This window comes from Mustela putorius, unplaced genomic scaffold (genome assembly GCF_011764305.1).
Source record: "Mustela putorius furo isolate JIRA1106 unplaced genomic scaffold, ASM1176430v1.1 tig00000083_pilon_pilon_pilon, whole genome shotgun sequence".
In the NCBI taxonomy this organism is placed as follows: domain Eukaryota; kingdom Metazoa; phylum Chordata; class Mammalia; order Carnivora; family Mustelidae; genus Mustela; species Mustela putorius.
In genome coordinates, this window is record NW_025421273.1 from 13557394 (window position 1) to 13585129 (window position 27736).

The 27736-nt window shown below is 56.0% G+C and overlaps 1 protein-coding gene across 9 annotated transcripts in view; it reads left to right on the forward strand.

Moving 5' to 3' along the window:
- The window catches only part of ABLIM2 (actin binding LIM protein family member 2), a 135684-nt gene that overhangs the window by 93251 nt on the left and 14697 nt on the right, over positions 1–27736 (forward strand). For 3 of the 9 annotated variants that reach the window (XM_045075259.1, XM_045075250.1, XM_045075255.1), the window contains 6 exons: positions 4803–4904; positions 5361–5414; positions 10426–10545; positions 11549–11601; positions 12238–12376; positions 23428–23489. In XM_045075259.1, the coding sequence (XP_044931194.1) occupies positions 4803–4904; positions 5361–5414; positions 10426–10545; positions 11549–11601; positions 12238–12376; positions 23428–23489 (530 nt within the window). The remainder of the gene's footprint in view (positions 1–4802; positions 4905–5360; positions 5415–10425; positions 10546–11548; positions 11602–12237; positions 12377–23427; positions 23490–27736) is intronic. The other 6 variants (XM_013045829.2, XM_004772214.3, XM_004772215.3 and 3 more) reach the window with 4 other exon arrangements.

Below are 27736 nucleotides of genomic sequence, written 5' to 3' on the forward strand. Positions count from 1 at the left end.
CCATTCTGTACAGATGCTGAGTGGGACATGTCCCTCCCGGTGGGACATATCCCTGCCGATGGGGCCGGGAGACTAGCCGAGTTCAGCTGGCTCGTGCTCACATCTGACGGTCTTAGATGGGGCTCTTGGCACCTGTGCCTTCCCTTCTGTACATCACTGCCACCTGCTTTGCATGTCCCCCCCACCCTCGGTCTACGGAGAGCTGAGCCCCCGAGCATTGGGACCCGACAGCTCACAGTCTGAGTCTTCTGGACATATCATCTCTCTCGAGAAGCAGCGAAGCCCGACATGGTGCATCCTGTGAGTGGACACAGCCAGCAGGGCCTTGAGACGCGTGTCTGGATGGCCTGTGTGTGTCCTGTGAACAGAATGCACAGTCCCTGCAAACCAGGGGGAATTTGGCTAATGGCCAGGTCATGGCAGGTCACGAAGGAGATGCCTCTTCTCCCTTCACTAACTGGTCCGCGGGCCCCTGGACACCCACCCGCCATGGCCCTGCTTTGGATGGGGCTGTCCTGCTGGGGGATCTGGAAGAGGAGTGGCCCAGAAGTGAGGCCCAGCCTTGGGGTACTTACAGGAAGTACCCCAAGTACATGAGCTGGCTGGACTGCATGGGGACCCGTTCTGGCCGAGACGAGTCCAGGCTGGGTCTGGGGCCAGAGCAGACATTGCGACCCTGTCCTCCGTTGTTCCCTTCTGACCCTCTACCCTCAAGTTCTCCAGGGTGAGGAATGCTAGCATGTGCCCTCAGCCAAAGGCAGGCCCTGGGATGGTGTCTCAAACCTACAGCCAGCCCGCTCCAGGCACATCAGCGGGAGCAGCGCCCCTTCCTCACCCTGTGAGGGAGGGCTGGGGAGGAGCACAGGGAGAGAGAGCCGTGTTGCCATTGGGCCTCTCCTGATGGCATCCTTCACATCTTTAGTTCCTCCAGGTGGATATTATTCTCTGAATGCTGCTGTGGGGGAAGGGTTCCCCAAGGAGAGGCTTGCCCTCATCCCAGCCCTCACCTGCCTGACCCAGCTAATTGCTGACAGGGGCCCCTTGCTTTCCTCCTCTCTCCTCAATGGACCCCCACCCCAGACACACCTTCCTCCCACCATGTCTCAGTGCCCAAGCCCCCCCCACCACCAAGACAGGCAGCCTCTGTGTTGGTGGCAGTCATTTGCACTTTAGTATGAATTACAGACCTGAGGATGTTTCCTGAGGCAGCGTAAGGTTTAAGCCTGGCCTCTCACCTGTTAAGGAGCAGGCAGGTATGGAGGGTCAAGGGGAGATGGTGTTGCCGGGACCCCTTCGCTGGGCAGGTGCCGCTTACTGACCAGCGACCTCCTTCCGCCATGGTGGGAGGCGACAGGACCAGAGGGATAGGGCTGCCGGGGCAGAGCCTCAGGTCAGGGCCAGCTTCCCACCCACTCGTGGTGCCCCAGAGGCAGCTCTTTATCTGGCCCTAGTCCCGGGGCCATGCACTATACTGGGTGGTTGTGGTCAAGGCTCAGACAGCCCGCAGAGAGGCGCTGCACACGTGAGCACCCACGCAGGGCTCACTCATCATCCTTAACATGCCCTTGTATGTGGACCGGAGCTGGCTTTGCTTTTGGCCTCTTTGAGAGGACTTGGCAGGAGCCGACCCAAGGCAAAGCTGGGATGATTGAAGAGCAGAATGAGTAATGGGACACTGGACTGTCACCCAGCCAGCGAGATGAGGGCACACAAGTCCACGCTGACATAGATAAGTGAGCAAATGAATAAATGAAGGAGAAGGGACAAATGTCCCAAGCAAGAGAGCTCCCAGTGACTTATGGGGATGTGCCACTCTCAAGGAAGGCCCCCCCCAAGTGCCCAGGCGTGTGCGGGTCATGGTGACCTCCCCACTAAGGGCACGGCCTGGGAATGCTGGGAGGGTGACGGGGCTGGGAAGACTGGCAAAGCCCACCTCGGCCAGGGGGTCAGGGTCACCATTGCAGTGACCAGTCATGTCGATGGCAGGTGCCCTTGATCTGATGGGATGGGCGGGCACTGTGCCCCCGGGGTCTTCCTCCTGAGAACCCACGATCCCCCACTGATCACGAGAAATAACCAGACCAGTCCTCACAGAGGGATGCCACGTGGAACACCTGCCAGGACTCCTCACGAAAATCATCGCAAATCAGGGACGTCTGAGAAATTGTTGTGGCCCAGAGGAGCTTGGGGAGATGGGACGGCCGCATGTCATGTGATGTCCCGGACAGGATCCTGGGACAGGGAGGGGACGTGAAGCCTGAATGAAGGGTGGCCTTCAGCCAACACCGAGGCAGTAACGCCCACAGTGACGTGAGCTGTTACCCCGTGGAGAGACAGGCAGCAGTGGCTGCTCCAACGGCCTGGAACCCCTGCAGCGTAGACCACTTGCTTCCACTGTGTGGAAGCCACCTGAGCTGCTCCAGAGGCCATGAGAGCCTGGTCCGCAGAGTCCTCTCTTTAAAGTCCAGCTGGGCCCTCCTTGGGTTTCCCTGCATCCGTGGCCACATCTGTGGCTTGGGGTTTTACTGCTGAGGCCCAGGAAGGAAACTGCCCACCCGGGGACCTGGCCCTGGGCACCCCCCTCCCACCCCAGCCCTGTGCCTCCTTCAGAAGGGACCTAGGGAGCCGTGAGTGCTGCGGGGATGCTGTAGGCATTTCTGTGAGCTTCTGGGAGCTGATGTGGGCAAAGCACTGTGGGGCAGGGGCTTGATGTTAGCTGTGTGTTTTATTACGATGAGGTAACCCAGTGAGTCCAGACAGGGGACGTGGCCAGCAGAGGCCTGGATTTCCTAGGGAGGCTTTGCACTGGGCCATGGCCCCAGAAGTGTTGTGACAAGTGGGGGGCATTGCAAAGGGGATTCTTGTGGGGGTGAGGAGGGAAGCTGGGAGGAAGGGATGCCGGGAGAGATGTCTCAGCCTAGGACCATGCCCGGCAGACTTTGGTGATCTCTGTACCCCTGGGTGGCAGGTATGGGTGGGTGTCATGGGCCACTGCTTCTGGGTCTGTGTCCCCAGCTGCCCCTGGGTCTCAGGCCCCATGAGGACCTGCACTGGGGGCACTCCCCCACACAGAGACTGATGCTTGGGCTGTAGGAGGACACAGCACTCTAGGCTTGGGGATTGGGGGGCCAGGAGTCCTGCCATGTATCCCATCGTCTGCAGCCATGTGGGTGGGAGCTGGGTGCATGAGGGCATGTGACTTCTAGGCAGAAGGAAGTGAGCCATTCGAAGCCTCCTGGATTCACCAGGCCGTGTCTGGGGCACACCCGGCTTTGCGCCGACCCCCAGAGTGGGCATCCTCGGCTGTCTCAGAGACTGTGCAAGGAGATTGTTTAAACTTCTGCCGTGTTTCTCCACCCTTGAGCGTGGATACCGTGCAAGCCACCATTGCCAGAAACAATCCGTGATCTGCGGTTCCCTTTATGTGCACATGGGGACGGTTTCCTTCAGGGGCTCAGACATGGCCTGAAGGCTCCTGCCCCTCAGGGAACTGGAGGAAGGAGCCTGGACCAGTGAGGGGCCCTGGAAGGGTTGACCCTGCAGGGAGGCCATGGCTCAGAGGAAGGCAGGGTTCACGTGGCGATGCAGGACTGGGAGTTCCATCAGCACTCACGGGCGGAAATGGCCCCTAGCGCAGGAGGATGGATGTTCTGAGCTGTGGTCAACAGCCCCGTTTGTGGTCTCAGCCCAATTTGGACTGCGGATGGGGGCTTGCTCGGGCTGGGTGCCCTCTTCTGCCCCTATGTGCCCTCCCGAGTTCCCGGTGCACCCGACGCAGGCAAGAGTGTGCTCTGAGCACACGTCTAGACCCAAGGGAGGGCTGTTTCCTTGCTGGGTCAGCTCAGGGCCCTGCCGCTTGGAACAGATGCAGCTCGCAGGGACTCCTTCCAAGCCAGGAGGACCCCCCCCCCTTTGCCAGACTATGATCCAAGGTAGCAGAGGGTTTCCTGAGGCTGAGGGGAGAGGAAACGAGGCGTGCCTCAGGAGTGTCTTGCTAAAATGAATCGTAAACCTCACCATCCAAAGTGTTTGATGCCCATCGCATTCTGTCTATCATGTCGTTCCTTAAATAGGTATGTGTAGGGCATGGGGCGGGAAGGTCACCCAGGAGACTACTAAATTTGTGACTTGATAATCCAACCTTGTTCAGAAACAGGAATTACAAATCCAGATGGGATGAGAAATTGGAGCCAGAATTGGAGAATTCCTTTCATTGAATTTGCCAAAAGTAGAAAGCTACTATTTAGGAGCCTAGCAGCTAATGAATACCAACTTGCTCTTATTCTCTAGCTGGTAAAATTTTAGTCAGTGGCCCTTAGGGACTGATTTTGTAAACCTATTCTGAATGACTGATTTGCAGATCCTCAAGAAAGTGGCATCTTTTTTATGCAAGGATACGGAGGGAGGGGAGCTTTCGTTTTTGGTGAATTTGCCATTTGCTGGATTCAAGCTCCGGTCGGGGCTCAACGGCAAACCAGCTGTGCACCCCGAGGAGAGTGGGGGTCAGCCCAGAGCCCAGCCCACCTTCCCGTGAACTGGCAACCACAGGACCTTTGCTCTTGGAGCCACTAGTGCTTGCAAATTGGGCCATTTGAAAGGGTCCACTCGAGGTTGGATTAACAAGCCTTGGGGTCCAGTCTGGAAGTGTCGACAGGGGGCCGCTCCCTTCCCTGGGTAGAGCGTCTGTGGGGCTCCACCAGTCAGGGGAGACGGGCTTCCTGGGAACCAGCATTCCTACTTGACCTACTTTCCTCTGCCTTCCCCTTCCTCCCTTCCGCCTGTCTTTGCTCTTCCCTCTCGAGGCAGTGAAAGTGGTCGGAGCACCCCCAGCCTCTCGGTGCTCTCAGACAGCAAGCCTCCCCCCTGCACCTACCAGCAGGCGCCTCGCCATTTCCACGTCCCAGGTAGGAACCCAGGACACGTCGTTGGGTTTGCCACGCAGAGCCCCCGATTGTACGGAATTGCTATGACTCCCGAGCCTCTCGACCACCCCCTCCCCCAGTTCTGAGGGTTTGCACGTCCCCGTAGTCCCCCTCCTGGCGTGCGTTGGAGTTTCCCCTAAAGCCACACAAACACCAGGGAGCCCCTTTGGCCCTCCTGGGAATGTGCTGGAGAGAAGGCTCTGTCTGACCGGCTGCCCACTCTCAGCGGCCTCCCTCCCCGCTCCCCTTGAATTAGGTTCTGGCTTCGGGCTGGGCCTGGGGAATGCTTGGTCTGAGGCGTGGGTCCCAGGAGTCCGTCCCTGTGAGCCTCTCTGGCCGTGTGGAATCTGGTGGCTGATGGCTGCTTTGGAGAAGCAGCGGAATGGAAACCAGTGTGCTCGCTCACCCCGCTCTTCTTTTCTCTCTCTTCTTTCCCAGACACGGGCGTAAAAGATAACATCTATAGGAAACCCCCTATCTACAAACAGCATGGTACAGTCGGATTTCCTCTGCTGCCGTGTGTTCCCTGCATGCCTGTTGCCACCCCCTTTGCTTCTGGATGCTTCCTTTTGCTGTGTTCTGAGCAGGGATGGGGAGGCACCGCGGGTAGCCTGAGTAAGAAGGATAGGTTGGCAAGAGGCTCCCAGAAGCCTCTGCGTCAGAGCCCGCAGAGGGCAACTCTGAGTCTAGACCGTTCCGTGTGCTCTAAAGCCGAGGCGAGCCCATGTCCGCGGGCTTGGGTTGGGAGTTCCTCAGCGACAGCGGGTCCCCAGGGTTTCCGTAATGCCCCTTGGAGGGAGGCAGTCAGGCTGACATCAACCGAGGTGCTCGGGGACAAGGCTTCCTGGACCCCAATGCAACCCAGCCAGGGTTTTGGAAAACAGAACAAACTAGGTGTAGTCATTCGGTCCTGGGTTTTAGGACTTTCTGAGGAGGGAGTGAATAGCGAGCCAGTAGTCAGGGAGTCTGTCGCATCAGCGAGTATGGGCTGGGCAGGTCTGGCAGGGAGGGGATTTCTTAGACCCTGGTTTGCCTCTCCAAGGTGACTGCCCACCTCCGCTCCACCATATCGGCCTGGGACAGGGGCTTGGGCAGCAGGTGGCTGGAACCGCGGAGCAGGAGCCAGAAGGCTCCGGGTCTCCCTCTGTTTCTTGATGGAATTTCTGGGTGATTTGGGGCGTGGGGCTTCACCATCCTGAGCCTCTGTTTCCTTTTCTGCGAAATGGGACTGACCCATCTACCCTGTCCTCTTCACAGGCTGGTTATGGACCAAATGAAATAATGAACGTGGAAATAGGCTCTAATCTGTGAAGTGCTGTGCATATGATGGGGGGAGGGGAAGAGGGATTCCCGTATTTAAAGTTCTTGTCTGGAGGCACCCACAGAAAACAGCCACGTCCCCCGTCCACAACCGCAGCACTGTTAACGTGCAATCCTATAAAAGCATGCTTTCTGTGACTTACTGATCCATCGGTGGTCTGATTATACAAACAGGATTTCTGGTTTTCCCTTGAGGGCAGTAGGCCCTATGCCTTATGCATTTCTTCCTCGTCCTAGGAAAGAAAGGAATGAATTAAACTCTTGGATTCCCAGAAAGCAGTGACCTTTACCATTCCCACTCACCTGGGGAAGCTTGGAGCTCAGATGTTATGGAGAGATCAGAGAGGGGTGGGCTGGTGAGACCCTAGGGCCCTTAGAGATTGTCCAGACTAGCCCCTTATTGTTACGAGTGGGGAGACCGAGGCCCAGCTGAAGGAAGGAGCAGCTGCATTGAAGGCTGTCTTACCACCATGGTGGCCGTGTTCACGCCTGTGTGGGAAGGTGTGTTTCCTGTGCTTGTCACAGTGGTGTTGGCTGACTTGGCCTTTTATTAACCTCATAGAATTCACACACGTTGTATAGGAGGGGCCATCCTCTCAGGAAGCAGAGGAAGCAGTAAATCAGATCATGAAATCACTCGGCAGGCTCTGAACTGGCCAGATCTAAGACAAAGAGCTTCCATCCCCAAGTTCTTTGACTAACTAAATCGTCCCCTGGATAGACATTTTATTTTACATTATCAGCGTGAATCCTTGTGCTGTTGCTTTTAACCTGGATACGGAGGCCTGTCCCATCCAAAGGCAAGGGAATCCTGCATGGCTGAACGCTGAGCAACGACCCAGGCCCATTTATCGTTTCAGCAATCTGGAGTCCTGATTCTTTTAGCAAATATACTTTCCATTGTGCCTGCTCTCCACCCAGCATCCAGCCACAGCCGGGGGGTAAACACAACCACAACCCATCCCTTCGAGAATGGGAATGGGCTGTGCAAGGGGCTCAGCACATGTGTGTTCTGTCCTTCCCGGGGTGTCCTCAGGGAACTTTCCAGAAATAATGTTTGTGTTAGGATGTCTCTGGCCCCTGATATATTTGAGATGTTTTGCTTTTACAAGATTTCTTTCCCCCATTCCGGGCGGAACACGTCCTGTCAGAAGTGTGTATGTGTGTGCACACGCACATGTGAGCATGCATGTGCAAGCATGTGTGTGTTGTGAGACCGTGCATGTGTAAGTGTGTTTGTGTAGAAGATCATGTGTGCGCACTGTGTGAGAACATGCATGAGTGTGAGCATGTGAGAGTGTGTGTATGCATGTGAGATCATGCATGTGTATGAGATCATGCATGTGTGAGTGGGAGTCTGTGTGAGAGCAGGGATGGGGGAACATGCGTGTGTGCATGTGTGCAAGTGCGTGAGTGTGTGTGAGCATGTGTTTATAAGCATGCGTGTGAGCACACGTGTGAGCATGTGTGGGTGTGTGTGAGCACATGTGAACATTGTGTGTGAGCATGTGTGTGAGCATGCATGTGCTTGTGTACACGTGCACACACACACACACTCAGTAAAGTCACCACCCTGTTGTTTCTCGGGGAGAGACTCCAGAAACTTTTACGCTGATGTCCACCTGTCTTGAGATTGTGCGGGAAAAGATGTCGCATTACTGAACCATTAACTAATTGAAGATAATACGCCCAACCAGTTTAAAAAGCATAGTATCTAATTAATTCATTTATTTTCCAAAGCCCCATCTCCAACTCACACACAGTTCTTAATCGGCATCACTCTTTTCTGGTGCCTGCATCCCGTTCCCGTGCTGGGGACATGAGCTCCAGCAGTGAGGTGGCCCGGCCTCATGGTGGGGCACTAGTGTGGAGGACACGGGGGTCCTCACCTGAGCAGCTGCTGCAAGGACACCCCTATTCTGTGCTGGCGCTCGACAGCTGCCAGCATGTCCCCTGCCAGCCCGCTCTGGGTTCGGTACCCCTGCGGATGAGGAGCCCAAGGCTGGGGCTGAGAAGTGGCCGCTCTGAGCTCCACTGGGGCTTGTCCACCCGACCCCCAGCCCCTGACCCTTCTGCTCTCGCTGTACAGCATTTAGGGCCCAACAGTATGCCTTGTACGATATTAGTTCCAGTCTGCTTCTTTATGATTTAATGGCTTTTTGAAAAAGTAGTAAGAGAAAAAAGGAAGAAAGGAAGCAAGAGGAAATGAATGGGAAATTGAAAACGGTGAGGGGCAGGACAGGACGGGAGCGGAAGAGCTCTTTCCTGCATAGTCAGGGGCAGACATGGAATAGGCAGGGAGCGGCGGGACACAGAGTGCACATGGAACTGGGGTATGGTGGTGCTTCCGAGCCGTCTGCAGGTGCTCACAGCGGGGGGCCCCCTGATGTTGGTGAAGCAGGTGTGGCTCCCGCCACAGCCACTCCCCGTCTCCTCCCTGAGAGTGGGTTTGAGGCTGCCTTGCCATCAGGTTTTGTTGGAGTTGGCTGAGGCGCCTCTGATGTGGGGGCGCAGAGCAGGAACATGCCAGTAGTAGGTCCCCTCAAGAGAGGGATGCTATGCTAGGTTCAGACTGCTCAAAAGGGATTCCAGGGAAAACCAGAACCCCTCCCCCCACACCAGCCAGAAAGCTGTGTCCGGTTGCAGGGACAGGGCAATAGCTGTGTCATTGGTAAGCAAAAGGCAGCTTGGCAGCAACAGCCGTAGGAGTGGATGCCAGGGCCCTGGAGGCCAGAGAGGGCAGCTCAGCCCTGCACCTGCTTCCGCCTGCTAGCGTAGGGGTGCTCTCTCCGTCCTCCCCTGCAAATTCATCAGTACGTGCTCCCTGATGTAAGACAGGAAGCAACCACCTCTCACGGACTCTCTGGGATTCCTCTGTGGTGGGGTATAGTCTCATCTTGGCTTTGGGGTCCTGTCTTGGGACAGGAGGAAAGGGGAAGGCAGGTGGGTTGTGGGTCCAGAAAGAACATCAGAAGCCAGCCAGTCTCCTGGGGATGCCCCCAAAAGAGGTCCCCCAGGGCTCTCCCTGAAGGGTTCCTCGTGGCAAACACATTCCAGGCTCAGAGGTACAGCCTTGTTTGCTGGACCAGACATACTCAGGCCAGTTTCCTGGGTCGTCCTGAATCGATCTGTCTTCTCCCAACTCTCTGAAATGCCAGGCTCCCAGCTCACCTCAAGGCTGTTCTCTGTTCATTCCTCGTTTATCAGACCTAGGTCCCCCAATGTGTTACAGCATCTACAGGCATTACCCCGCGGGAGCCTCGCAACTCAGAGCAGGGGCGGATGGTGGGCGTCATTTGCCCATTTTACAGATCAGGAAACTGAGGCTCAGAGCTGTTCAGGAGGCAGGCTGCAAATAATACCAAGTGCCGAATGCCTGTATTTTCCTACCCCTGCTCCCACATCTGGGCATCTGTTGCGTGTGCCATGGGGCTGGCATGTTTGGCCTTTGGAGAGCCCTTGGTGATTGGGGGAAGAACATTTGCAGAGGAAACGTGCTCAATCCTGGTGGGATAGCTTCCTTATCAGGTGGGGGGGGGCATTTCTTGAGCCCCGAGGTCTCTCTGCCACCATAAGTGTCTGACCCAACTGGTCACCCACAGCTGTGTGAAGTGCTCGAACCCAGGGTGGCCTCTGGGCCCTGTGACCCAGAGGGCTTGGATTTCATATTCCAAAGAGCCCTTTGTTGTCTTAGTATTTGTAAATTGGCCCCACAGTAGTGGTCCATTTGGGGGCCACTAAGGGCTCCTCAGGGGTGCACCCATTGACTCCCACCAGCACTCCGAGCCTGAGAGGCTCCTCTGGGTTGGACAGTGGCTGTGCTCTGCATCTCCAAGCCCCCACTGGCCTGATCATCCCCAGAGCTTGCTGGGCGGTCGCCAAGGGTCACAGTGAATGTATAACCAGATGCTCAGGGCTCTGCTGCCTGGCGACCACCATTGTCTGTGTGACGGGTGAGCCTGGGGCAGTAGACACGCATCCGTCCTGCCCGTGCCTCTGTCCATCACAACACCCCTTGCGCATTCTCCCTGTAATTTTGCCTCTGCCCATGGAGAGAGCAGGGTTTTTATTTTCACACTGGAAAAATCATGGTCTCTCCTGGAAGAAGGAGAAAGAGCCATCGGGAGTAACAAAATGTCCACATATCCAGAACACTCTTCAACTGTGACCTTATCTTGTCAAGGTCCTGTAGCCCAATCCCCAATTTCCAAGCTCTCGGGCCTGATGTCAGTCTTGTCCTTGGTGGTGCACAAGGCAGGGTGTTCCAAAAGGCTCGAAGGTCCAAGCCCTCCACAGGCTGCAGGTAAGAAGCCCACCCCTGGCATGTCCTTACCGTGGCCTCAGTCTCTGTGATGGGTGGGGAAAGGGCCCAGGGTCTTCCTTCCATTGTTCCATGCACGGGGTCCATGGCTTTGTACAGGAATTGCTCACATGGGTGCTGAGTGCCGTCATATGCCCTTCGTGTGATGGGCTTGATCGTACTGGCTTGGGAATAACATCAGCCCCTCGGGGTGACCACCCCACCCCCGCCACCAAAAAATATGCCAGTGGAGTCTATAAAAGGTGGACTTCTCTGCCCTAGATAGCATTCTTGGGGGGCATAGCAGGGTAAAGTGAGCTTTTGCTCCTTCCAGTCCCTGAGGTTACCTCTGGCTGTGGATCGTACCTCCTTTCTGTCTCTTCATGGACTTTTTCAGTGGCAGAGCTCACTGACCTTTCTGTTTTGTGGGCAGCAGGCAGTGAGGGGGGCAAATGGATACATTGGAGAGAGCATCCTGAGTTCATAGGTCAGCCTCTGCCAGCAGCCCCGTGCATAGCCTTCAGCAAGGCCTGTCGTGTCTCTGAGCCTCAGTCTCCCGATTTGAGAACAGGGTGGTGTGGGGATCAGCAGGGGTGCACTCAGCTGAGCCAGACCCAGCAGGCACTGGAGACCAAGCCCTCCTGATCCTTTGGAGTTCGACTAGAAGAGTAGAGCATGTGTTCTTAAAGATCCCAAGCTCCTAAACACATGGTGTGATCTCAGGGCAGGGGGATTGGGGGAGCTGGCGTTTTACGACTGCATCACTTCGCACACCTGCTCTCGGTTTGAAGACCCGTCCTGAGAGAGGGTGCATGGCCACCGCCTGCGGGGCTCCCGTGGGATGCTTCCCTGGTGCGTCCCACTCCCTGGCCCTGCAAAAGCTCTTGTCCTGTTGACCTTGGCTTGATTCCTTTCTGTTTCTGAGCACGATGGGAAGCGGGAACCATGGTGGGCAATGCCCAGGGAGCTGGTGTATCCCCTTGACGGGCCGCCTCTTCCCTTCCAGCCGCCAGGCGACCGGATGGTGAGGATGGAATCTTCGATCAGGATAACAGGAAGGTAAATTCGGGGGCAGGTCTGGTGGAGCACAGCCTTGCCCAGAGGCAGGCTGGTTCTGGGGAGGGTTCCCTAGCCGAAAGTTCAGGCTCCCCAGCTTGCATTCTGCTCTGGAGGGACCCCACAGGGCCCCACGCAGCAAGGACCAGATTTCAGAGGTATCCCCCACCACCACCTCCTCCCGCTGTCCTCCTTCCGCGCCCCTATAACCCAGTTCTGGCTCTATCACGGAGGCATGTCTGAAAAGACAGGAAAATTAGTCCAAGGGCATTCCGGGGGTATCTGGGGTGCTGGCTTGAGAACAGGCTGGACAGAGTTTCCCAGTAAAAGGTCTGAAGGTCAAGAGTGAGGCCCCGGGGCTGGGCGGCCCTGCTGGGAAAGCAGCTGGAGGCAGTGCAGAGGCATGGGTGTACCTCTATGGGCGGGGTTTGGCCCCAAAGTCTCCCCATCCTGGCTCCAGGGAGGACAAGGGCCCCTGTCTTGTCTTAAAGGGAGGGAGGTGTGTATGGCTCCCCCACGTGCCCCCAGAAGAAGCCCTTTGGGTCCCTGAGCTCCCTGACCCCATTTCCTTGTCTGTAACGCGGTCAGTCCCATTGCCGATGGCCTCAGCATTCACGTGGCTTTTTCCTCCCTCCGCAGAAGACCAGCTGGCTGATTCTCAAGGGGGATGCAGACACTAGGACTAACTCTCCAGACCTAGACAGCCAGTCTTTGTCCCACAGTAGTGGGACCGATAGAGACCCTCTCCAGACAATGCAAGGGGACAACTTTTACTCACGTGAGTGGTTCTTCTGAGCAAGGAGCTGTAACTGGGGCATGAGAGGCCTCGTAGCAAGGGGCCCCACAGGCTCGAACCCATCCCCCAGACCTGAACCTTGCTCATTAAGAAAGCTAAGGAACAAACCAGGTAGGAGAGCAGACTCCCTTTCTGCATGAGTTCCCCCTTGACATGTTTAGCTCACGTGTCGCCCATGGGCATGTCTCCTGGAACCCTCCAGAGCTGGAGACAGCCCAGAAAGCTGAATGGGGCTCCTGGGGTCTATTGCGAAGGAGGCTGCCGGGCTGGAAAGTGGGGGCCCGTTTCCCTCCAGAGCAGATGTAAAGCATGGTCTAGGCGGGTGAGTCCAGACTGGGAGTCGACAACAGGCACAGCCTCCCGGCACTCGGCCTGAGCAAGGCACCGGGGAACGGGGACACCCCGTCTGCAGGGAGTCCGGGACATGTGACCGCTGCTGGACTCTGGGGGTTGGGAGGGCTAAATGAGGAGGGGTTTTCAGATGGAGGGCTACGCTCTACATAGGGTCCTAGAATTGTATGCTGGAGGTGAAGGACACAGCCAGCTGCGGTGTGATGCCCTCAGGAGATCCGGACGGCGTGTCTGGGTCCCCTGTGGGCACGCGTGAGGCTGAGCTGGGACACGGAGGGCGGATGCGGGTGTGAGGAGGCAGAGCGCGGGGGCCGACATGGCTGTGAGACGGGCCCGAGCACGGATCTGGGCTCGTCCCCTGACGGGCTGTGGGACCCTGGGCTGTGACCCCACCGGTGGGCCTCCTCCATCCCACCTGTCTGCCTGGCCAGGTCAGTAGAGACCAGAGGAGGTGACACGTGTGGGCGCTCTGCCCGGCCCATAGTAGATGCTCAGCAAACAGACTGCCATTGTCATTCCTATCCTCGTGACTCCGAAGTGTGACTGTCTTACACACGCCAGTGTTCTGTGGGAAGAGGGAAGGGCGGCCCAGGCACTGCCATTTGTTGAAGAAGAGCTCGAAGCCAAACGAAGGTGCCTTGTTTTGTGTGATCTTTGCGAGCAGACATCAGGAGCCCCATGCCTCTGGTCCCTCCAAGGGTGCAGCGCTCTAGATGGGGCCTCTCCGGGCCGCTGTCTGGGTGGGTGCCACCCCAGGAAGGCCACGTCAGAGCAGTCCCCCCAGAGCGACTCGTTCAAGGTTGTGGTGAGCATGTCCTGCCAGGGCAGGTGCCGGGAGGGATACGACGGGCTGCCCATCCTACCTGCAGGCAGGTCACAGCGAGGACCAGCCCAGCAGCAGCCGTCCGGCCCCGGGATCTTCTCTGCTCCCAGGCACCCACGGCCCTGGGCACTACAGGACTTGATTGTGGGCCTTGCTGCTCCACGGTCGCTTTCCCGATAGCAGTGGCTTTGGAAGGTGGTGGGCTCCTGTTGCGCCAGCCCCCCAGCACCTGCACAGCCCCCCGCACCTGGGTGGGGTGTCCTGTTACCCATGAGGCCCAGGAGCTCTCAGGAAGTGAGCGTCTGGGGACCTCAGGGTGGACTTTTGTGGTCTCCTGTCCTCCCCTTGTGGGGTGGTGCTCAGACTCCCACCTCCCACTGACTCAGGGATCCCCACTCATGTCCACAGCCCATCTGCAGGAGGGAGCTACCACGTGATGAGAAGCCTGGCCAGCTCCCTCTCCCCATGCTGCTGGCCTGCCCTGTCCCCATGCACAGTCTCCTCGCCCGCATGTGCTGGGATCAGGGGTCCCCAGGTTGTCCCAGGAGCCCTGTAGGTGGGAGACCCCCCACGAGGCCCCGGGGCTGTGCACACACCATTTTGACTGGCCAGTCACACACCTGCAAGGTCTTGCTTCAGCTCCGTCCCCTTGCCCTCACTGTCATTCCCGTCACTGGCAGCACAGCAGTCACAGGTTGGGGTCCCAGTGCTTCTCACCCAGGGCACACCGGGCCGGAAGGAAGCACCTTGCGTGTGCTAAAATCCATGCTCTAACCGGGGAGACCCCTCCACAGTACAAATAACGCACGTGTGTGCGTGTGCATGGCCTTCCCCTTCATGGACACTTGCTTAGGGCAATTATGACGGCACTGTTCTCCACTTTCCACGTTCCGATGCCAGTTCTGCGGAGCGGGGAACCCAGCATGCATTGCTGCAGCCATGCCTTCACCTCTGCCCTGAAGACCTTGCCTGCTTTCCCGATGGGCATGGGAGCAGCAGCCAACACGCGGGCTGCTGGTCCTGCCTCCATCACGCGTGCCTTGCCGCGTGCCCGCCTGCTGAGAACTTGGGGCGGGAAGGGCAGCAGCATTCCCCAACGGGGGGCTGCATACCCTCTCTCCTCTTTCCTCAGGGCTCCCTCCCCTCTAGTGAGCCCAGGGACACCAGTTCCATTCGGAAACAAGCGTCACTGAGCAGGGCCCTTGCACGCGGCAAGGCACGCCCGCACCCGCGTCCCCGGGGCCACCCATCTGTCGCGCGCCCCAGGAAGGTAGGACTGCGACTCTCAACACAGTGGACGCTCAGTAAATGTTTGTTGAGTTGAGATGCGCTACATTCAACGGGTATTTACTGAGCCCCCACTCTGTGCCAGACGCTGAGTGGGGCGCCGAGACGACCAGAGCTGCCCCTGCCCCCGGAGAAGCATGCAGGGAGCTGAGCGAGGCAGAGACGCCAACAGGAGCGAACACCGTGCACCCCCCACCCTGCGCCTCCCCCTGGGGCCTCTGTGGGCTGATGGGGCGGAGACGTGGCTCACCCCATTCGCGACCCCATCAGCGCATCTCACCCGGGACTGCATTCACCCTTCGCTCACACATCCATCCCACCCCAGATGTTTACTGAGCACCTGCTACGTGCTGGACACAGGGCTAGGCAGAGAGGCAGGTGTGAGTGTGGTCCAGTCCCCGCTCCCCAGTGGAGAAGCAGGTGCTTGGGCAGCAGTGACAAGCCAGTGTGACGCCCTTCTTTCTGGCCCACTGCCACCTCTGCCTCTGAAGAGGGTCTTCCAGAAATACACGTCATGTTACAGACGACTGTTCTCCCTTATCCCTTAACGGGGCTGAGTGCATAACAGACTGTGTTCCCCACTGGCCTGGCTTCTACACAGGGAAGGGCTGACATTGGATTTTTGTTATGCAAACGGGGTCTTGAGCCTTTTGGGAGGAGATTCACTGTCCCAAGAAGAACACAAGGGGATGGAGGTCCCCATCCCCTGAAGACAAAGGCCCGGCTGGTGGGGGAACCCCATCCAGAGGACTCAGTGATCCCCTAGAAAGAGCCTGGGGCTTCTGAAGATGCAGGCCCTTTCTCAGGCACCAGAACAGGAGAGGAATGGAGGAGGGGGGGTTGGGTGGGAAGAGCTCTGCTTTGGAAACTGAGGCAGCCAGATGGTGGTCCCACGGCTTTGGCATTTGTGTCTCCTTCTGTGTGTCCCTCCTGTGGAGTCCTGTGTCTGATGGGACATGCTTGTTTTCACCTGCTGCTTGTCACTGCCAGGGGCCTGGCTTGGGGCCGGGCTCAGGGTCGCTCCCTCCCAGGGAGGGCTCGCTGGGCATGAAGCTTGATCAGAAATGGCCTGTTCCCTGTCATTCCCCTGGAGTGGTGGCAAAATTGTTCCCCCATTTCCTTGTTCACGAGTGAAAGAACGAGACACTGAGATTTGCTGTGTGCCGATCTCTGAGATTAGCCTGTGGTCAGCTGGACATCTGGTGGGTAGGTCTCCCCGGCAGCCTCAAGGGCTAGAATCCACCAATGGCAGGACTGGAGAAACCCGTCAGTGCCTTCTCCTCCTTGACAGGTAGGACAAGGCCCTACCCTCAGCAGATACCTTCCAAGCATCTTCAGTGTTACGGCACGCCGCGGGTGTTGGGGTTCGTGCCAAGGACGTCGTCCCCTGCCCCATGGGCCTGTGTGCTAGCGGGATGGGGGCTGAGACCAGAACAAAGTTAGGGAGTATGCATCAGTGCCCCACAGGTGAGGAGGTCAGGAGGTGCTGGGGGCAGTTTTCAGTATAGTCAGGTGAGGAAGACTGAACAAGACTCGACAGGGGCATAGGCTTGAACACTGAGTCTGCTCAGGGGAAGCCTGGTGGGCTTGAAGGCCAACGCGGGGCCCTGTGTGGTAGGGGTGAAGGCGGCAGTGGGCACGGGACTGGGTCACCTGTGAAAGACTCCAGCCTGGCATCCAAGTGGCGACATGGCCCCAGAGAGATCTCTGCAGAGCCCTGACCTCGGCTGATGCAGGTTTCAACAGGCCTGAGTAGGAACACGAAAGACCATGGGGGGAGATTGCCATCAGCCAGGTTGGGGGACAGTGTCCTGGGGGGGTGTCCTAGAGGGGTGTCCAAGGGGGAGATATCTTAAAAGGATGTCCCAACAAGGTGTCCCTGGGAAGAGTGTCCTATGACAAGGGTGTCCTGAGGGGTTGCTTTGGTAGGGGGTACCCTGGAGGGCTGCTAGGGGGAGGTGTCCTTGGGAGATATTCTAAACAGCACGAATAGCATGTCCAAGCATATGCCAAGGCAAGAAGTAGGGTGGCCACTCGGGCAACAGGAAGGCAAGGGGTGGCAGAAGAGGGACTAGCCAGGACCCAGCTGGTCTGTGGACAGGGCTAAGAAGCTGCTCTGTCTGCCGGGAATGGTCAGTGGTGAGCGGGCAAATGAGATGGACTATTTTTCGTATTTAAAACAAAGACAGGCAGCTTCACAGAGGATAGACTGGAGGCTGCTGGGCCAAGCACAAGAGATTGGGGTGGGGTGTCCCCATAAGCAGCAGGGGGCCCCCTAAGGGATCTGAGTGGCAAGACCACACGTGAGCCATTAGGGATACGTGGTGGGGACAGAATCGGGAATGACACGGGCCATTTCTGGTTCAGGTAGATGGAGGCACCTTTATTCAGAGGTAAGGAAAGAATAGGGCGGTTCTCTGTGTGGAGTCAGGAGACTGGACGTCCAGGCCGAGCTGCCCAGAGCTGGATGGATGGACGGGGAGCAGAGTCCCTGCAGGTCCTCAACTCCCAGATGCAAGTGGGTAACCTTTGAAAGCGGGATTTTCTTCCTGATAAACATCCTGAGCTTGTGTCACTTTCTGCAAAGTGAGGCCTAAAGAAGGTGCAATTCTCTGGGTCCATTCCCAGCTCACTCTTAGTCCTCTTCTCCCCCATTTCCTGTCTTGGCCAAATGCTGCAGGAGAGGGGAGATCAAGAGTGGGCGAGGTGCTGTGCTGTGTTGGGGCAGGAAGGGTCCCAGAAGATCTGCAGGGGATGGAGAGAGTCAGGGCTAGGGGAGAGGGTCAGGGCTGGGCCTCCAGGTTGGCACCCTGGAGTTCATCAGGTAGTTAGCTCACCTGGTGCACAGACTCCTAGGGAGGGCATAGCCAGCCAGGCCATTCTTCAAGACTGTGGTCTCTCACTGGAGGGACAGACTGCTGTCTGCCCCTGCTTCTGGCCAGCTCATGGAGAGAGCAGTGAGCACTCCAGAGATCAGGGACGGGACCCTGGCCCAGATAACAGTGTTGGCCTCTCATGGGAGAGACCACCCCCGGCTGTGAAAGTGGGGCATCCTTGGGCAAAGCCTACTGCCATTTGATGGGGAAATTTTAGCAAAATTCTCTGTGTCCCCTGTTTCCAGCAGGCTTATCCTCTGGGATTGGACAGGGTGTGGCCTCTGATTTTTTGTGGGCAGGGACCCAAGCTACAGGTGATGCAGAGTTTGGGGAAAGAAGCCAATGTTTCAGCTCCGCGCCCCCACCCCCCCGCTCTCCTCCAAATTTGTGTTGGGGTCTTGAGACACCCATCCAACTGGAAGCTCTCTCTAGTCCCTCAACCCAGGCCAGGGGCTCTTTATAACCCTGTGTCCTTTCTTCCCTGTGGACTGTTCGCCCTTGGGGAGTGGGGTGCTAGAAGGATGCCCCTGGGCTTCCCTCACTTGCATGGGGAAGCTTCTTGGTGAGTGCTCCCCAGAGCACTGGGCGGACCTGGGCCTTCCCAGAGCAGCACCGTCTTCCCTCAGTGGGACGCAGCATTGCTCCTGGTGGGGTGGAGGGGATGACAGTGGCCACTGCTGATGTAGACAGTGACAGTGTCCTCGAGATCACAGGATGGGCCAGCAGAGAGTGCTAGATCTGGGTGCTGGTCCATGGACACTTGAATCTCAGCTTGTCACTTGCTGTGTGACTTTGGGCATTAGAGCAAACTCGTCTGTGTTTAAAATGGCCTCATCTGTAAAAACGGGAATGATCCCATCATGCTGGCAGGAAGCATCAGGGTTTCGGGCTCACCTGTGAGCCCTCGGGCATCCTGTCACCTGAGCCTCGGGGACGTCATGGCAATGCATGGTCAAGACCACAAGCCTAGCTGCCGTGTGCCCGTCTTGCTTGCTTCTGGAAGCCTGGAGCTTGGGTAATCCTCGGGTCTCCTGCTTATAGTCACTCAGAACTGAAGGCCATTCCAGCCCCCTCCTGGACCCAAACCTCTGCAGGGCCATGTGGCTGCCAAGTTCCACATCCAGGCGTTGGTGGAAGATGTGCCCAGGGAAGGGCCTTCCTGTTCAGTTGTGCACAGGACCTCCCCAGAGATGGTCATGAGATGCTTGTTTCCAGCTGTAGCTGGGCCTCTCCTCGCATGTCCACCAGATCCACTGACCTCTGGCCAGCCAGCACAGAAGAACTACAAGACCCAAGGAGACTCTGCGCAGAATGCTGAGTGCAAGGCTGCCACAGGTGGGCTTCCAAGAGGAGGCGGCAAGGGAGTCTGTTTGCACTGAGTACGGACATGAGGATGGCTGGTGTTCAGCGCTTTTGGGACTGATGAGACTCAAAATTCCCCAGCTGTTGCCCAGTTCCAGGTACGACAGACCTACCATCTCTCTTGTGCACACACACAGCGCACACTCCCACAGCTACCTGCTGCCATCTGACCCACAGGTGCCCAGAAGACACCCACACCTGCAGACCCACACACGCACAGAGCCACTCATTCATGAAGCCAGAAGTCCAAGGCTCTCATTTTATCCTCTGCGGGAGCACACATTGACCTTGAAGGGATCATTATTCTCACGGGGCCTCAGCTTCCTTACCTATAAGAGGAGGTCCCATGGAATGCACAGGCCTAAGAGGGCCAGGGAAAGTCTCTGAATGTGCAAAAGGCCTTTTTAAGCCAGCGGCTCTCAGCCCTGACTGTACTGGGACCTTTAAATGTCACTGGGACCTTTAAAATCTGCTTTAAAATCTACTGATGGCTCCTCCTAGCCCCAGAGAGGCCAAGTTTGATGGGTCAACACGGCAGCTGGGGGGGAGGGGAAGATAGGGGAGTCTCCTCTCTCCCTGCTCATCCATACTAAGTATAACCCCAACACCCCCCCCCCAAAAAAAAAACAATACAGCAGACAAATTGCAGAAATCTTGAGGGTGGAAAGGGGAAGGTGGGCTGGCTAGGGACCTCAGGACTTGAAGGAAAACACTGGTCCCGTGTCTCCCATCTCCCATGCAGCAGCTCTGGGCGGCCAGGTGACATCTTCCTCCCCAGACTGCATGGGTAGGTATGAAGCAAGAGGTCTGGGGCGGCCGGGAGGATGGGCCCAGGAGACTCTCCCCATGGCTGCCATCTCCATGGCTGTCTCCCGAGGTGTCTCCCATCTCCACCTCGGGGCATGAGCAAACGGGGAAGCACACTCCCCCCCCCCCAACCCACGGGCCATCCCAGGAACCCCAGCTGGACTAGGCAGACCAGAAGAGCACATTGATAAGCATTCTGAAAACCACCTTGTCCTCGGAACCACAGGCTGTAATGCACCAAGCCCAGACAGGCAGCAGCTGCTCCAACAGAAGGCTCTTCCAGGATCCAGTGTCCTCTGATGTCATGTCTGGGAGATGATAGAGGACCACACCCTGGACCACACCCTACACCAAGAGCCACTTGCCGATTTGAACCTGCAAAGACAAGTGGCAGATACAATGTTGATAAGAATCGGGTGTTGGGGTTCCCGGACAAGGATGTTTAGGGCAGCCACTCAGAAAATGCTTCAGCAAACAAGTACAAATTCTCTGGAAACACCTGAAATAAAGAAAGGTAACCTCACCAAAGAAATAGACATTACCACCATCCCCCCCTCCGCAAAAAAAGAGAATCAAGTGGAAACTATGAAACTGATAGATAAAATGACCAAAATTAAAAATTCACTGGATGGATTCAGAAACAGCATAGCAGAATACGGCAGAGTGGTCAGCAATCTCGTAGATGGAGCAGCAGAAATGACTCTGTCTGAGCAACAGAGAGAAAACAGCAGGGAGAAACTGAACAGAGCCTCAGAGATCTGGGGGGAAGCATCTCACAGTAGAATTCTGAGAGGAGTGAAGACAGCAGGCTGGAAAAAGCATTCAAAGATACGGCTGAGGGATGCCTGGGTGGCTCAGTTTGTTAAGCGACTGCCTTCGGCTCAGGTGATGATCCTAGCGTCCTGGGATCGAGTCCCACATCAGGCTCCTTGCTTGGCAGGGAGCCTGCTTCTCCCTCTGCCTCTGTCTGCCTCTCTGTCTGCCTGTGCTCGCTCTTTCTCTCTCTCTCTGACAAATAAATAAATAAAATCTTAAAAAAAACAAAACAAAAGAAAACCAAAAACAAAGATATGGCTGAACACTTGCCAACAGTGGCCAGAGACCTAAACCTACAGGTTTAAGAAACTTTAAGAACCCCGAGTAGGATGAATCCAAGGCACTTCACGCCCAATCCCGTTACCACGAGAATGGCTGAAATCTGAAAGAGGGTGGCAGGTCTTGAGAGCTGCTGCAACAGAAGACAGACAGATGGACTCCCTGGAGGACAAGGCCACCTGGAGACAGGGGGGTTCTCTGCAGAAGCCACAGGGCCAGAAGGAAGGGCCTATTTCCGTGTGCCAAAGGACGGTCCTGTTAACGCAAATTCTGCATTAAGGGAGCCTATCTTGCGGGAATGAATGGGGAAATTAAGAAATTCTCAAAGGAACACTAAGCATTTTTCACAAGCAGATGTTTAAAGAATCGCAGGCTGCAGGTGTCCAAGCAGAGAGACATGGTAAGAGAAGACTCTGGGCCTCGTAACAGAGAGGACATCTGAAGAGGTAAAAATGGGGCAAATATCATCTACTCTTCTCCTTTCCACAAGGTTCTGAAATCCTGTCTAATGGTTGAAGCATAATTTGTGACATTATGCAATGGGGGCTCCAGGTAGGTAGAAGAGACACGCAGGACAGTTGTCATCACAAAGTCAGGAGAACAGAGTGACCTACTGAAGTAGGGTCTCTGGGCTTTATACAAAGCGGTCAGATGCAGAGACCACAGAGGGCAGCCTGAGCATGGGACCCTGTGACAGCGGTCTGGGTGACAGCAGCACCTCCAGGCATAGGACAGAGGTGAGGGCACTGCTCTTCTCAAGGTCCCCAACCATTGTGTCCATCAGAATGCCCTGGAGGGGTTGTAAACCACAGCACATGGGCCCCCAGCCCTGGGATTCCAAAGCAGGAGGTTGGGAGCAGGCCCTGAGAATTTGCCTCTTTACCCAATTCCAAGGGAGCCTGATGCTGCTGGTCAGGGATCCCACTTTGAGAACCACTGCTCTAGCATCTTTGTGGATCAGGAGCTCCTGTGTCTCAGTGGAGGATCCCTCACATCCTCAACCCCACAACCTCACATCCCTGAGCATGACTGGCTCTATGTGTAAATTAGGAGGGAGCCCAGGACTGTAAGTTGGGGGCCTTGTCTGGCATCCCGGGGCTGTGTGACCATGGCCGGCCCCCTGATCTGGGCCTCGATTCCCCCTCTGTCGAATGGGAGTCTTCAGAGAGGCTAGGAGGAACAGGGGTGGCACGGCAGGTGTAGTCCCTTGTCCCTCTTCTGTGTCCAGCTCCCCTGCCCCGCTCTTTTCAATGCTGGATTTCATATAAAATCTCTTTGCTAAAAGAAGTTTGAGAACCCTGACCTTGATGTAGCAAAAGACCCTTTCGGACCCACATCCGGGACCTTCTGACAGGCCATGTAGGTGCTAACAAGTACCCACGATAGGTTCCCCAGCTGAGGCATCGCCACCAGTCTTTCCTGGGTCCACACGTGACCCGTGCAGAGTGTCGTCTCAGCCCCCAGAGTTTGTGAGGACTCCCTGAGAGGAAAGGCCTCTGGATGAGCCTCCTTGGGTCCTGGATTGGGTAGGCAGGCAGTTCTGTGCATGGTACCCACCTCAGCTCTGGCCAAGGCTCAGTTCTTGGTCGCATGGATGCACATGGCCTTGTGAACACCAGGAGACGGGATCTGCCACCTACTGGGGCCAGACTAGCGGCCCCGCAGCTCCCACAGTGGGCACTGGGGTTTGGCCCTGTTTGTTATTGCCAGAGCTGATCAGGCTCAGCCCAGTGCTGGGAGCAATGACCCCAGGAGCTTCTCCCAGGAGAGGGAGTTCCTGCCCCTGCAGGGGGCTCAGCTCTGCCGTGCTGCACATATCCTTCCCCTGAGCCAGAAGGCCACAGCAGAGAACCCCCACACCACTCTCTCCAGACACATTGCAGAGGTTAACTGGGAGAGTCAGAGCCCGGGGCCCATGCAGGGCAGCCAGGAATGCGAGTGGTACAGCCGGTTCAACTGTGGGATTCCCGTGGTCTCAGACCCATTCTTTTTTGTTTCAAGAGGAGCCGAACTAGGATTTTAATGTAAAATCCCCCAATGGCAAATAGCTCACGATCATTTAAAAAACTAAAACAGTTCACAATCTTTGGTTGATGGCGGGCCTCCATTTGCTGCCCTGGCACAGGATGGCACAGCCCTTACCACACCCCCCATGGGGAGTCCTTCCTGCTCCTGTCCCCAGCTCTCTGGGTCTGCCGGATGAGGAACTCAGCCTGGGTGACAGGTGATGCCCAGGCCTGAGGCTGCCAGAAAACACAGGTGCCCAAGAGGGTGTCACGGGGTTCCTGGTGTCCTAGGCGGGCTCAGGGGCTTCATGTCCCTGCTGGCTGACTTCCTGGGGATGGAGGTCATGATGGAGGCAGGGCGTGGCCCCTCCAGCAGGGGCGGGGCCTCCATGCGTGCATGACAGGGCTATGCTGTGTCTGTTTCAGGACTCCCCTATTCCAAATCTGACCCTCCCCCAGGACACGGAAAGAATGGCTTGGACCATCGGGTAGGTACTCAACGCCTCCTTGGCTCGCGGTATACTAACCATGCCACGCCAGGAGCCTGAGCATGGAGCCCATAGCTTCTTGACCCTGCGGCAGGAAGGAGGGGCCTGGGGACCCTGCTCGCCCACCGCCTCCACCTGCTGCCCTGCCTGGGGGCTGTGCTGGCCCCTCTGCAAACCACCGTCAGACTAGACCTGGGATCCCCTCCCTTCCTCCCGTCTAACCCCGCCCCCGGCTCCCAGGACACCCCTGTGTGGGGGAGGGGGAGACAGCACCACGAAGAGCATTCCAACCCAAGTCCCCTTCTGAACCACGCCCTCCTTCTGTGACCCAGAGCCTAGTGAGGGGCTTCCAGGATCAGCTAGTTGGTGAGCAACATGAGCCACGGATCCACTTCCTTCCTGGAGTGTATCGTCCCCTCACTGCCACTGCCTCCAGCTGTCACCATAATCAGTGCCATTTGCATCTGGGACCATTACCGTCACTGCTAATGCTGCCACTCGCGCCCATAACTTTCCTGGATCCCACACTTCCGTAGCTGGCTCTCTCTGGCTGCTCCCAGCTAAAGGCTGGTTGGACTTCCCCATTCTGCCTTCCCAATCTGGGATCTTGGAATGTGAGCCCAGAGAGTTTGGCGCCTGACTTGTCCCTACAGAGGGGCTGGGCGACTTTTTGTCACTGTTCCCACAGCTTCACTAGTCCCCATTGAGGACCCCTGGGGTGGGGCGGGCATGATGGTACCAGAGGTCCCCCCTATAAAACCCCAGGACCCCCCCTCTCAGGCTGCCTCTCCCCTGTCTAAGGAGGTTTGTCCAAAACTGGGGCAAGTCATTCCACCAAAGAAGGTGCTCAGAATTCGAGGCCCCCGTGTGTTGCATAGCAGAGGTCTCACCAATAGTGTGTAACACCTGGATCACCGCCTCCGGTCACCAGAGCATACCTCGCCAGGGCCCAGCCACCTTTGCATGGCTTGACTCCAGGGAAGCCTCCTCCCCACTAACCACACTTCCCGTTCTGGAACAGGCTCGCTAGGGCTCGCATGCTGCATGCTTCTCTCAAGTTTCTTCTAAGGATTTCTCCATGCTTCCTCTTCAGTGGACAGCAGGGTGGGCACGGCAAGGGCAGGGGGCAGGAGGACGCCCACAGGACCCCCACAGCACCAGGAAATGTCAACCCTTGGGCCTTAGGGTTGGGGACCTGAGGGTGGTGGGGAAGCCTTCCGGAATGTCCTCTGCACCTGGAACAGCTTTTCTGTGACTCGGGGGCCCAGGAGGGTAGCGGTGTTCTAGCCTTCAAGCCAAGTCCTGGGACTGTCCCTCAATATGTGGAAGACAATTAAGGAGGAGCGCTCAACGTTTCTAGCCTTGGGGCCTGGGCCACACATCTTCTGGGGAGATGTCCTCCTTGGTTCATGCTGGAATGGCTTGGATCAATGCTCCCAGCACTTGCAGAAAAGGCCACAGCCACCACACGCACCCAGCCCCAAACGAGCTGGGAACAGCCAATCAGATATTCCAGCATGGACACAGGCTTCACTCCCTCTCTCAGAACTAGGGAGAGCAGGGGCTAGACAGAGCTTTATAGAGTCTAGAGCTGATCCTCTGAGAATGTTCCTTCTATGGTCTCAAGGGTGGGAAGCCCATGTGTCCTGCAGATGCTGGGGGGTGGTTGATCAAAGCGGGTGTGTCTTCTTGGGAAGATCTTTAGCTCTTCATGTTGCTGATATGGGAAATTGGGGACAAGCACTGGCGACTTCGCTTTAGGGTTCTTTTTCCCTGCAAAACTTCTTTTCCTGTTGTTGTTGTTGTTGTTGTTTTCAGACGTTCTAAGACTTTTATGTAATTTTATGCCTATTTCTCAGTAGGAAGGCCAGATACTTGAGCCTTTGAATGATTAGCCTTTCACGGTGCGGCCATTCTCAGCACCTGGATGTGGTCATCCGCTACTGTCTATTGCCCACAGTCCTCACAAGCTACTTGTTAGGTTGGTTTTATTTTGTGTGTGTCTCTACTTCCGGAAAGAATTCTAGGCAGCCTGAAGGAAAAACAGAGGCACACTGAGACCAGAAACCCACCAACCCCAAACAACAAAGGGGCAGAGAAGGAAGCTCTGAAAGAAATTATGTATCAGAATCCTATCAGAAACAAAAGAATATTGTATGAGCCAAACCTCTGGAGCTTAGCTTTGAGCTTCCTTGTAACCAGGGCAAAGAGGCAAACATGACCGGTGTGTAGTTCTTGTCCAGTGGAAGGAGATCCATTCATGGCGGAGGCAGGGTGAGGGGAGAGGTTTCAAGTTGTTGCTTTGAGAGAGATTTGGGGACCAGCACCCTGAGTCCCAGAGCCCATTTAATTGTCCCGCTAACCAGCCTGCCACAGAGCCCACTCATGGCGGAAGCTCTCCTCTCTGTGGAATAGATTGTACAGTAGTCACCTGTCACAGGTGCTCCCATGGGTAAGGCATCGTGGCTCTCAGCATGTGTCCCCTGGTCTGTTATTAACAGAACGACCACTGGCCACTGACAGAAAAACCCTGATGGCGAATACGTAGAGACTGAATTCTCCTGCTGGATGACAGATTCTAATAGCAATAGAGGGGACTCTAGTTCATGATGACACTTCATTCAGCAGGCGTAGCCTTCGTACATTTAAGCACACCCAGCAGCATGCCTTTGCTGGGACCCTCATTAAATTCAAGACGGGAGGCACTTTCAATGTGGCATTTGGAGTCAGACGTGTGGATCCAATGAACAACAACAAAAAAAGTAGTGAAAGTTGTTTGGAGCGACTGAATAGTGCAAACAGCAAGCCGTCTACTAGGTAGATGGGAAAAATCTTTATCTTTTGAATCAGGTTTTCATATGCCTGTAAAGCATTTGCAAAAATGCCTGTGTACAAGGAAACCTGAATAAATTAAAGAAGTCTGCTATTTTCCCATGGTGACACTGGAAAGGACACTTGCCACGCTGAGCCCCGAGTTCAAATCCCAGCTCTGCCACCAGCCTGGTGTATGTCTTCGGGAAAGTCACTTGTATTTCCTGAGTCTCTACTTCCTGGCTTTAAAAGAAGGTACCCTGACCTCTTAAGATCAGTGTGAGGACAAGTAACGGTTAAAACACGTGAAATATCCTAAGCTCTATAGCTTGGTTACTACAAGAGTAATTGTTACAAAAGCAAGTTGCAACCCCTTGTTCCTTCCCCGCTGGTGGCTACTAAGTGGCATATTCCAGCTTGGCAGGACAGTAACAATGAGCCCTGAATGGGCTCATTTCATTCCTACTACTAACAATAACAGTATCATCTTTGAGAAGCAAAAGACATAGGTTAAACATTTACAGTTTTGTGTATTGCTGTGTGATCTTGGGCTCATTCCTTGACCTCTCTGAGCCTCATCGATAAAACCACAAGGATGAAGCCCACCTCCTAGGCTCACAGCGAAACTTGTAGACCATATCTGTAGGGGTTGTGGGCGACTAGTAAACTCCAAACCAATGGGAGAGGCAAATTAATCTGTTGCTTTTCAATTCTCTGGTGCTTCTCTTGAGAACCATAAGGGAATTAGCCAGTGGTGGGCCCGGTGACACTGCCCTTGTGGGCCTCCCCTGGTTACCCCATCTGTTAAGGAATGACCACAAGGCTTCCTTGCACCAGAGAGGTCTTGGAGATCCTGGGCACTTAGAGGACCAAAGGTAAACTGCTTTTCCCCTGCTTTGGACTGATTCGGTCCCCCTCCCACCCACCCAGAAGATGCCTTTCCCTCTCTCCTGGGAGTCTCTGTCTGGCCTCAGAACCTGGCAGACCAGTGGACGCTCTAACTGCCGGAGGTGGTGGTGGTGACCCGAGAGTCAGTGGCCTGTGATGCAGGGCAGTGGGCACTAGGGGGAGGCGTCTCTCTTCCATATCACTGACGGGCCCGGTGGTAGAGAAGGCGCCTGGAGAGCAGGTTGGCCTTGCCTTAGGCGGGAACCGGTTTCCGGACCAGACAGGTGCGCATAGGGGTGCTTCTCAGCGTCATGAGAAAATGTTTCAAAATCTGTCCTTGCAAACTGCTAAGGAGAGTGATTCTGTGACGGTCAGGAGAGTGGATGGGGGTGAGGGCGCCTGGCCCAGGGCTGACCCTGGGTGAGGCGAGCGGGGCACTTGCCAAAAGGCTCCCTAATCAATGTAAATCTTGTTCTAAGGCAGTGTTTTCTAAAATCCAAGTCAATGCAAGAAAATTCATGGTAAACAAAACACCAAATATTTACATA